The following is a 12,601-nucleotide window of genomic DNA, read 5'->3' on the forward strand; positions in this document are numbered from 1 at the left end:
CAAAAGGCAACGAGAAAGAAAGACGAGAGCAGAATTTGAAGATGTAGATTTAGCATTTTCTAGCAAAAAGTTCAGTCAGTCATCTCTCCTTCAAGTTGAAAAAGTCACATCCATACTAGAGGCAAGACGTCAAACTGTCAAGCAATCGTTTTGTCTCCGTGTCGACTGTACTCACACACGACCGGCGTCCACAACGTGATGCAGGCACGGCGGCTTTCAGATCAGAGTCTGACTGCGCGACAGAGAGAGACGTTTGATTCTCACAATCCAGGGATGTGCAGGAGCAGAAAGAGAAGAGCGGAGATGCTGGGGAAAGCCAGAGAGAGCAGCAACGTGTGTGGGAGGGGCCAGGGGATATGCAGTGTGTGTGTGTGTGAAGAGAGGAAATTAGAAAAAAAATGTAAAAAATGAATTAGTGTGCATTAGAACGAGTCCAGAGCTGCTCAGATGCCAGAAACAACAGATGCTAACTCCCTATTCTTACTCCACTCCTCGCTCACTAGCGTGTTCGTTTTGCTCCTCCCCCTCTCTTGCTGTAGGGCGGAGACACACACACACACACACACACACACTGACAGACAGACACACACAGTGTTTCCTCAGGTCACTCATGCAGGAAGCTGAGTCGGTGCCAGGCTCTCCTGCCCTACTTTGGCCTGGGGAGTCGCTTCAGCACCACGACACACAAAAAGCCCCGACCAAGCGATTTGAATACTGATTCCAGGGACCGAAATATTCCAAACAGACACTATTTTCATTTTCTGCCCCATAGCTTTCAATTTAGTCTCACAAAATCCGCAATTAAGTTCTTCTGTCAACATACAGCAGCGTTATCAGGTTAAGAGCAACTGAAAACAATGTAATGGAGAGAAAGAGAGTGATGGAGAAGAGGGGAAAGAAGTGAGGAGGAGGAGGATGAAGAGAGAGAAAAAAAGGGGGAGGTGGTGGTGACAGAGACAAATGGCTCTGGGGCTCATGTTCCCTGCTTCCTACATCTACCTTTCCTCTCCTGGTTCCCAGGAGGAGCATTGTTTCTCCACTGAACAGCTGCCGTTTTCTGCATTGTGTGCATCGGGCGGGAAACCTCTGGAGACGGGCAGATCGCGCCTCCAGGGCTGTGAGCACTGCACCAATATTTCCCCTTCAGATATCTCTCTCTGCTCTCTGTTGATTGTTTAAGCATCTCTGGATCATAACCGAAAACCTGCCTAAGGGAAATATTTGAGAACAGAGTGTGGTAATAATTACCGTCTCTGTTTAAACTGAACAATCTAATTACCGGTCGTTGCCAACTCGTTGCCTCAAAACCTTTTGGTTTTCATTAAACTACCGTATTTTCCGTAGGGCGCACTGGATTATACTGCAAACAGTTAATGAATGGTCTATTTTTGATATTTTTTCACTGGACTGTAAGGCGCATGAAGCGAAACAAAACAGTCAGATAAGTCAGTCAGTCAAAGCCCAGTACGTATTACTCCGGTAGCCGTAATGCAACTAAAACATTTTGACAGGGAGACACACAAAATCGCTTCAAGGTCAGAAAGCACAACCAGATTTAACCCATATTAAGCCACTAGAGGGCGCTGTTTTACTCCGGAACAATATATAATCCTATCCGAAAAAATATGGTGCACTGTCGCTTTTTGGATCAAATTAAAGGCTTTTAAGTGCGACTTATCGTCAGGTAAACTCAGATCAATGTGGGCCAAATTGCAACATTTGTTACATTTTCAGCTTTCACACTGAACTGTGTCAAATCAACCAAACTGACTGAACAACCTATTCCCCTCCTCGCCTGTGGGGGCGCTGCACCAAGAACCACAGAAAGAAGTGACATAAAAACGTCAGAAGAAGACAGGGAGCAACTTCCAACTTCAAAAAATGTAAACAAAAGAAGCGGCGTCAGATTTTAGCTGTTGTAAGATCTTAGAATACTCAGAAAATGTATGTAAACATCTGATTTAAAGACATAATTAGTCATAATAATCCTCATTATTATGGCATTTATCAAATAGAAATAATTTTAGCAATTCTAACTGACCTAAAACAAAAAAGTTTAAGTCATTTTATTCGATGTACGTAAACTTTTGATTTCAACTGTACATATATATAACAATATACATAGGATGTAATTTCTCCTTTACCAAGATTTGTAAAATATAAATAATTCCAGCATGTTTACCTCCCTAAAACTTCATTATACAGGAAAATACTAAATTTGTTTACATACTTTCCAATTAATTAATTAATTAATTAATGTCAAAAACATTCAATAAAATATTCAATTTTAGTTTCTTGTTTCCAAAGAAAACACACAAAATCTCCTTTTAAGTCAGTCCTATATATCATAACATACATCGGGAATACAAGGTCCAGGTTCTAAAAATAACAGTGCTGGCACTGAGGCTCATCAATAATTAAAGAGCATTCTATGCAGGTATTGATTAGAATGATCAAGTTGCAAAAGAGATGAGAAAAGAAAAGCGAAAAACAGAGACTAAATCTCATCTCTATATGCTGGAATCAAGTTGCAGAGTCAAAACGGTGATTTGCGTCACACAGCAAATCTCAAATCAGTCATCTACCCACTACAACGGATGCCTGAAATCCCTGAGATCACATTTGTGTGGGCGGTGAGTCAGACCATTACTGCAGACGGCAGAAGAACTGGGGAGAAGAAGAGGAGCTGACAGGTGGAGAAGAGGAACACGTTCAAGAGACGAGCAAGAGGAGGCAGGCGAGCGAGTATTTAGTCAACAGTTTTTCTACAACTTACATTTAAAAGCCAAAACACAGAGAAGCTGCTAATCCACCAAATGACAACAAACGCACAGCGCACACATGCAAAGTTTAATAAGTAGGCTAACAGGAGTGAATAATCCTCTGTGCATCACCTCAGTATTACTGCTGACAGAAACCGCCTCTGTGTGTGTGTGTGTGTGTGTGTGTGTGTGTGTGTGTGTTGGCAGCAGTGTGTAATCCCATCAAATAAAAACTTCTGTTTAACAGATGAACATGAGGAAACTTAATAATGTGGGAGAATATGAAACCCAAAGGTCAGCCCTTTCTGGAACATTTAGTGCTTATTTTGCAAACAAGATGTTCGTGTAATCAACACAAACAGCGACGGTACCAGAAACCCGATGAAACGGAAACGAGACGGGAACACAGACGTCTTAAAAAAATAAAATTTAGCTGAGGATTTCAGTTTCAGACCTTTTCAATCGGTTACATTCTCCTCTCTCCATCCTTTCTTGTTAAATGTGTTGGATGTTATTGGTGTATGAAGACTGTGTGTTTATAAAATGCAGTGAAGAGAAAAAAAAAAAAACAATCCACGGTGCTGTCCATGGTGCTGAAACAGTAATGTTGGACCTACAGCGTTATATGTGGGATTTTTTAATGCTTGAAGTGACAATATGGCTGAAAAACATATCACAACATAAGCTTTTCATATCAGTCGATATCGATAATTATTGATTTTTTTTTTTTTGCTTTAAACTGGTAAATCTAGCTTTCAGTCTGCTTCAGCTTCACTGTTATTACAAACAAATTATTTTGACTCAAACCTACATAAACTGTAACAAACATCTTACAGAAAACTGACACATCTTAAAGGACAATCATGTTTGATCACGGATAAACAGAGACTTGCGAACTTCTAGGTAACCAAGGCAACGCTAAACAAACGGCTAACGTGCCCGTTGCAACCCGTATGTGATCTTTTCATGACAGTCTGAACAACACAGGTAAGCATTTTTCCGAATGTGACCCAGGCCACTTGGAAATCCGATACAATCTTTTCAAATGCGACCTGAATCAGATCGCATTCATCCGACCTGAACGTCACTGATACTCGACAAACGTCACTGTTCTGCGTCTTGATACGTGTAACCGGGAAGGCAAACACCAACCATGGTGGACTGTAAAGGATTGAGTTGTTAATGCGCTGCTCCGGTCGGATAACAACTTCTCAGAATCATAAAATATGCTCCACACTAGCATCCATGTTTACTTCTGGAAACACTGAGCACTTCTTCTTCTTCTTTTTTATGGCGGTTGGCAANANACTGAGGAGGCTCTCTAGTGTGACGTNATTGCGCCCTCTACTGTGCATGCGGGACACTTTCAGGTCGTTCACAGTTCACATACAAGTGTGAACGACCAAACAAAAAACAAAAAGAAAAGAAAGAAAACACGGACCTGAACATTAAGGTCTGCAGTGGGAAGGTAATAGTTCAGCGAAGGGCTGGGCGATATGGATTTAAAATTTTATCACAATATTTTGTGGAACTATTGTTGCATTTCAAGGTAGAATATTTTTATTTTTGTATTTATAAAAGGAATTTCTTATTTATTAATATTTTAATGTATTTCTAAAACAAAAACTCGAGTGGTTAAATGAGAAATCTGTAAAATAAGACAATATTTTTAAATCTGATTAACTGTCAGAATAATAAATTACTAAAGTAATTATCAGTTCAGACCTAATGTTGATGTTATTTTTTTAGTATGCGTATTACATTTGGACACACTTTAAACACAAGGGTGTATTTTTTAGGGATGCACGATGTATCGACACCAACATCGGTATCAGCCAATATTGGTCTTTTTTTTTCATATAACTATCGGTTTGATAGATAAAACTGGGCTGATATGAACAACCGATATTTATTTTTATCTGTTTTTCTCTGTTTATCTGGTTGTTTTCCCCACCGAAGGTGTGAAACTGGTAGTGAACTATATATAATAATGGTAAATATTGGTTATTGGCTGTAACAGAAATATTAGATATCGGCCCAAATTTTCTTATCAGTGCATCTTTAGTATTTATACTTGCTCATAGCTACAATAAACACATTCAGGACGCTAACTTACTATGAAATAATTTTACACACAAACAAATCTACATCTGATGCTGAAATCAGCCATTTTTCACTCCCTGTATCTTTTTACATTATATCTATCTATCTATCTGTACACACACACACACACACACACACACACACACACACACACACACACACACACACACACACACACACACACACACACCATATTTAGCTGTGTTGTGCTTTTCTGTGTTTGGCTGCAGCTCCATATTTAATACCAATAACAGGAGGAGACCTGCACACACAGACACTTTTCCTCTCCTGCTGCTGGAGGTTGTTATGAGCTCCTGTCTTTTTGGCAAGAGCTGCGTGTGAAACAGAGGGAGAGCGGCACGCCGGCGCCATGGGAATGGGACAAACATGGACCTCAGATGAGCAGGCGCCAGCGAGGAGCTGAACCAAAACGCAGCGTGGCCAGAAGGTTTGATGCAGAGTTCATTGGACAGTCACAAGGAAAGACTGTAGGAGTGTCACGACGCAGACACACAGACACACACACACACACACACACACACACACACACACACTCATCTGCTTCATCAACATTAGCTTTAGAGAATCGCTGTGTAAGAGGGAGCGAGATGAAAATTCATTTTGAGAATTGGCTGATTGATATTACAAGAACTCCACTGCAATTATTTAGTATTTAAAACTTTAATTTTAATAAACTGCAACAAATGAGTTTATTTTAAAAGTCACTTGGTGCTGACGTGTTTAAGATTATTTTGTTAAAATCTCATCAGGTTCAGGTCCAGGCCCGTAGTCACAGTCTGACATGATTTTTCTGACTTTAAATGACTCACATTTTGCAGATTTTAAGCAGAAAACAAGCATGTTTTCTCCCAGCGATCAGCAGCACAACCATCTGTTCAGACAACTGTTCAAAACTCTATTTTTATACTGCAGCTACATTTATCACACACTCACTGATTAAACTGGAAAATCATCTGCAGTAGATATTACAAAATACTTTGTCAAATTCTAACAAATTATTAGAGAAATTGACCAATTTTACCCCCAACTCAACCAGATCAGTCAGAAAATTAACCACACTGAAGCTAGCTTAACTAAGGCATAAAAATCAAAACAACAACAAGTAAACAACATAAATTAAATTAACAATATGGTACATTTTCCTTCTTGGTTTCAAATTAAAGCAATACGATTACATTATATGTTTTTGCTTTAATTTTTTGCCTTCATACCATGAAACTGAACAAGTTTTAGGCAAAGTTATCAAGCTGTGACTGTGAGTCTCAAACCAGACACTTATAAGTTGGAAAAATCTGTTTATTTGAAATATTTATTGTAGAAAAAAGCTTATACTGTGATTCTGTTAAAATGTGTGCAAACATTTCTGTACTACAAGCTGGAGGATTTTATTTTATTTGCAGATTTCCAGTAATGCAGAGAGAGCTTTATAACCGAGTCATGTTTTTGAAAAGATGTAAGTTTTGTTTGGCAGTAAACCGTTTTTGAAGACAGTTCAACCTTCAAGTTATCCAGAAAACACAAAATATCCACATATTTACTAATCTGCAGTATTAAATCGATATCAGCAGATAATCTCCTTAGGATTCTTACCATAAACTCACATGACATTTCCTTAATTAAGCAATTTGGAGCATTGTTAGTTGATGTAATTTGCTCTGTTTTATACCTGCATGGCATCTTGTTGTTAATTATTACTCCAGTGATTGTTTTTGCATGAGATATGCTGGATGAGGCTTCTTTTTATCTTTTATTCTTGTTAGCATTTCATACAATATTTATAACTGACAGTTTCTCGCTCACTTGCAGGAACTCTTCATTAACCTAAATCCTAATAAAAAAGAAAAGACACACACACAGAAATGTGCAGCTTAAATCAAAGTTCCAACCTGCATTAAAGAGTTAATGTAAAGTGGATTCATCTGATCGATTGACTAATGATCAATCAATAAGCTTCCTCATGTTTTTCCATCATGTTTTTTCTGCATTGACCTCTCTGCTTTTCTGCCACATCATCCTCACCTCTCAAAACAGAACCGAATAAAGTTCATTTTTCATCCCACATTGGACTCTATTTGGACCGTTTCTCTTTCCTGTTCTGGTATGACTCAGTCGCCATCTTTAATTCTATATCAATGACTCAGTTTAAGTGGTGCCCTCTGCTGGACGGAGGTCAAACTACAACAGTGAAAGAAGGTCTAAGTGGATATTATTAGTTAATCGACTGTAACTAATTTTAATCTTATAAGCCATAAATTAATTGTAAGTTAATTAATTGTTTGCATTTATATTTGGTAGTACAGGTATTTACAACCTTAGCCCTTGCTGGTATTGGACTGTTCACTCTGGCTTTTGAGGCTTTGAAATGTTATTCTGAAATAATTACTAGCCCAACATATGAAAAAATAGATAACAAAACGTCTTCATAGTAATGTTTTAATACTCAGCTTAATCCATGATGTTATGCATTCACATGAGCATTTATTATGGTGACGTAAGTGAAAACTCCTGAAACTACAGTAAGCTACATTTGAAGGCCGATGGCAAAGAATGATGTAAAGTTGAAAATGTATGAAAGTTAGAAACTTTTCAAACGGCATCAAACAACAGATGCAGCACTGAGATCAAAGTGAAAATCAAAGTGGCTTACAACAAAAGCACTCTGACTTGTTTAATTTCAAACACATCAGGCTCTTAAATCATAGCTACATATGAGATTGAGAACAAAAACTGGTAATGTTAATATTATTCCTTTCAATCACATCAATAAATATGAATAAAATTGTTAAATTTTGTGACAATACTGGTCAAGAGGTGAACTTGAGCAAACAGAGAGAGAACCAGCAATCCTGTGTGGCGCCTTTGTTACAACAAGCTCTGGCTTCTCTGGCTGAATATTTCATTATGGCGTCACACAAACATATCAAACACACATCTTCCTCCAGAAGAGACATTCCAGCACTAAATCAGGGATCACAGGGACAAATGTGGTGAAAATGTCTCTGTGTGTGTCCATTTGTAAATTGATTTACAACAGTGTGATCGACCACCCTAAACCACTCATTATTTACAACCTGGTTTCCAAGGTTACACCTTCTGAGTCAGACGGTCCTCAGCCCATCCTCAACAACTAAATGTAGCAAGAGCAACCAAAGATTTTACTTTTGGATGTGTTTTCATCTTCTGTTGAAATCTCAAACATTGGTTAGAAAGCTTATGAGAAACTACAGAATATTTTTGGTAACACTTTATTTGAAGGCGTGTGCATAAGACTGACATGACACTGTTATAAACATGACATAACATCTGTCACGAAGTCTTTATGAATGTTTGACAGTTGTCATGAAGTGTCATTCAGTAAATAATGACACTTTTAATGCAAAGTTGCTCTAAAAATTGCATTGAAAGTCCATTAAAAGTGCCAACTTTGCATGATTTTGGAAATTATGATAATTTAAAGCAAAGTTGGCACTTTTAATGGACTTTCAATGCAACTTTTAGAGCAACTTTGCATTAAAAGTGTCATTATTTACCGAATGACACTTCATGACAACTGTCATAAACATTCATAAAGACTTCTTTATGTTCATGACAGGAGTTAATCCATGTTTTTGACAGTGTCATGTCAGTCTTATGCACACGCCTTCAAATAAAGTGTTACCTATTTTTTAAATCCATCTACAAGCTTTTGGCAAAAATATCAATCGATTTGACTATTTATCATGGAAAGATAATTGGTAAAGTTAAGTTAAATTGGTTAGAAGAGTCTGAAAAAAATTGACAGGATTGAGATTGAGAAGCCAAAAGTTCAGTTGTGTTCAAGTTGCAGAAATCTAGAGCAAGAGTCAAGATGAGGCTTAGAAACAAAATAAAACTGTAAATTTATTTTGAAAAACTGCAACAGAAACACTGCAACGGGATGTTACCACTGGTACAAACCAGGAACAAGAAGACGACAGGAAGTAGATGGAGTGCCGTGGCGTGGCAGGTTTTTTAATGACTTATTGTGTAAACACATTATTCACATTATTCCTTATTTAATGGAAATATGGCAATTGCAAAATTATGTAATTTTGAAAAAGTGGAATATTGACACAATTTTGTGCATATTTGTGATGAAAATGTAGGTGCTGAAAGAGTATTTTATTTAATTTTATTAATGGGGATCTTTTCAAATATAAATTCAGCATTTTGTGCATTTGTTTAAAAATAGTACCAATGAACATGACTGTAATATTCCCAAAGCAAATCCAAATTTTTAATCCAAAAATGGCACAAACATGGCACTAATGTTTCTCCTTACCTTTACTCTTTAAAATAGGAATTCTACCTTTGACTAAATATTTTATTTAAGAATGTGAAATGTAACATTTCTGTGGAAGGTTTACCCAAGAAAAGACAGGTACAGATAGATCTAAGATATTTCTAATTATTTAGCATTCAACTCTTCTTCATCAGAACGTGATTTAAAGTTTTACAGTTTCTCACATCTCTTCTACTTACCCTCAGGTCTGTACTGAGCTACAATAGTCACTGTTTGCCCAGCATTCTTTAGAGCTGCAGCTGCCTGCTCATGTGTTGCACTGGACAGGTCCACCCCGTTCACCTGCACATACAAACACAAAACTCTTTGAGCCCAGATCCTAATATTCAAAGTGCATCTTAGTGGGTCAGTGCGTCCGGCTAGCATCTGTGTGTTTAATACATCAAAATTATTCTCCAGAGTGCTCTTGCATGAATAAATAATAACGTAACTCTATAGGGATATTAAGCACCTCTGCAGTCTGGGGATTATATTAATCTTGAATCCCTTCTTAAAAAAATTAAAACCATTTTTCATTTGAAGCTTCAACTCCCACACTCCAGAAAATATGACTTCAACAAACAACCAGGCCAGCCTGCCTCAACTCACACAGCCAAACAGGCTGCAGTTGGTTAGAATGCTCCAATTTTTTATTTTTTTTTTCCAGATTTCTCTAGACATTTAAAAAAACATCTAAAAGAGGAATCCTGCAGGTTTTAAAATGGAATTCTGGCCTTTAAAACTGTCACTGGTTGCCATGGTTACCCGCATCGTATGCTGCCGTTTTAAAGTTAGCCGGCGTCGTACGCTGCAGCTGTTTATCACAGCTTGATAAGGTAAGTTGTCATACAAAATTGTTACTAATGATTGTCAATTTGGCAGCTTATTTCACTTGTAAAATAAGCAGATTATTTAACTTATAACACGGAAAACATGACTTGTTATAACTAAAATGGTCTTTAAACTGTCACTGGTTGCCATGGCTACCCGCATTCTTTGCTGCCATCTTAAAGTTAGCTAGCGTGTTGTTGCTGTATACTAAAACTGCAAGGAGAACTAGCATTTTTTCATCAATATTAAGGAATTATTGACTTAAAACAAGCTCATATATCTTCCTGAAAAGTTAAATAAGAGTTAGTTTTGTCTTATTTCAAGTCTAATAATATATTTGCTCTAGAAAATAGAATAAAAACAACTGGTAAGATTTTGTGTTTTTGCAGTGATGTTCAATAGGCAGATTATTTCACTTATAACATCAAGTCAAATCAAAGTTTATTTCTATAGCACATTTACAACAACCTCAGCTGACCAAAGTGCTTCACAACAATCATCACAGGTAGATAAATGATGAAACAGAAAATAAAATTAAGTTTGGTAAAAATAACAAGACAATTATAAAATTGGCATAAAATACCAAAAACTAATAATATGAATGAAAACCAAGACATCCTTAATTTCAGCTGCAGCAATTTACCAAAAAAGAAAAGAAAAATCTTCAATCAGTGAAGTATTAATTATCTGTCAGTGAAGCTAGTACTTTTTCCTCAATCGTAATGAAGACCAAAACCGTCCTGGAAGAGATTTTAGTTCGTACCGACAGGATGCGGTCTCCTTTTCGGAGCTCTCCACACAGATCGGCTGGACCTCCAGCCAGGATGAAGGAGATGAAGATCCCCTCACCATCCTCCCCTCCAACGATGTTGAAGCCGAGACCCGTGGATCCCCTCTGCAGAACCACTCGCCTGGGTTCTCTAAGAGAAACACAAACCACAGAGCAGAGGTGAAACAAATGAAAACAGTGTGTAGGATGACATATCATATGATGATAACTGATGTGATGGTGATGGAATATTTCAGATGGAGGAAGAATTTTACTTTGAGGTTATGCATTACATTCACCAGCAGATGTCAGGATAACACTTTCTCAGTTTTTAGCAGCTCCTACAACTGACCAGTATTCTTACACACACAGCTAATTTTGATATTACACAAAGTATTTTTATGTAATTAATGTTTTAAAACAAAATCTAGGCCAGTAAGTTCTTATTTTAAATCCACAATGATGTAGATTCCTTTGACTAATTTTCTTTATTCAAATAATGTCCATTTCAATTTTGCTTTTTAGGCAAAACGTTTGGACACCCCTGCCTTCCCTTTGCAATACTCTTCTTTAGGACACCAGTCACATCTAGAAGCTTAATTTGTATCACTAAAATACACACTAGCTTCAGTAAATCATATTTTTTGGGACGCACCAATACAAAAATTTGGGCCGGTATCAATATCCAGTTTGTAATATTTACAGATTTTATGGTCGATAGCTGATATTTACAGATATTACAAATATTTCACAGCGATTTTGACATCTTTGGGGTTCAACCCAATCAGAAACAGATAAAATTAAATATTAGTTATTCATATTGGCCCAGTTTTATTTATTGGACCGATAGCGTTATGTTAAAAAAATGACTAATATCGGCCGGTACCAATGTTGGTGCCGATATATTATGCAACCCTGCATATTTTCAAATGCACTGTATTTATTGAAACACATTTATTGAACATACAGTTGAGAAAAAAGGTAAAATATAACAACATGGGCACTTTTGGAAGGTTTAAAGCATTATTAGTTGGAACTTACTGTGACAACAATATATCAAAATCTTATCTTGATAAGAAATGTATCATTTGTCATGATAATAAATGCATTTTGGTAATCGTAAATATCTTGGTACATTTGAAATAAGACAAAAATAAAGTGCAAGTAATTTTTCAGAAAGATATATGAGGTTGGTTTAAGTAAATAATTCCTAAATATTGATAAAAATCCTGAACAATGCACATTACCTCTTTTTTTAAAAACGTACTTTAGCTGGATAACAAGCTTACTAATCCTGGTTTTTCTGAATAGAAACATAGCAACATCAAAAACATATGTCTTCATAACTAGTTTTTATGTATATTGCATGAAATAGTAATAAAATACAGAACTGGGAAAATATTACTACTAATTAAGTATTAAATGTTTCAATCTAAAAGTGGTTAGAGACGGATTAAAGGTACAAAAATAGATTTAAGTAGACAATTTGTTAAATTTACATGACTACTGTGAGAAAATAGCAACTAGAGAAAAGCAAAATAGCAACTAGAGAAAAAACTAGAGAAAATGACCATCCTGCGTTCAGTCTGGGTCTTATCAGATTTATTATAGTGGACGCTCGCTCATTGGCCCAAAGGTTTGTGACGAAATGAGTCATTTTCTGGTAACCACGGTGATGCAAGTGGAGTGACGAGGACTGGATGGGCTTTAATCCCTCCATTAAAATGGATTAAAGACAGTGGAGCAGCACTGGGAGGAAATCTGAGTGTGTTTGTGTGTATATGAGCACATATGTGACCTGAGTTTACACGCCGG

At 36.9% G+C, this 12,601-nt stretch overlaps 1 protein-coding gene across 10 annotated transcripts in view; it reads right to left on the reverse strand.

The window, feature by feature from the left end:
* LOC106938268 (discs large homolog 1-like protein) overlaps window positions 1-12,601 on the reverse strand; it is a 126,804-nt gene that overhangs the window by 21,120 nt on the left and 93,083 nt on the right. For 9 of the 10 annotated variants that reach the window (XM_015020211.1, XM_015020196.1, XM_015020202.1 and 6 more), the window contains 2 exons: window positions 10,781-10,937; window positions 9,387-9,489 (listed from right to left, as the gene is read on the reverse strand). In XM_015020211.1, coding sequence (XP_014875697.1) covers window positions 9,387-9,489; window positions 10,781-10,937 — 260 coding nt within the window. Of the gene's footprint in view, window positions 1-175; window positions 461-9,386; window positions 9,490-10,780; window positions 10,938-12,601 lie in introns of those variants that run through there. The other variant, XM_015020266.1, reaches the window with a different exon arrangement.

Source organism: Poecilia latipinna, unplaced genomic scaffold, assembly GCF_001443285.1.
Source record: "Poecilia latipinna isolate Pla-1442-1.1 unplaced genomic scaffold, P_latipinna-1.0 Scaffold82, whole genome shotgun sequence".
Classification (NCBI taxonomy): Eukaryota; Metazoa; Chordata; class Actinopteri; order Cyprinodontiformes; family Poeciliidae; genus Poecilia; species Poecilia latipinna.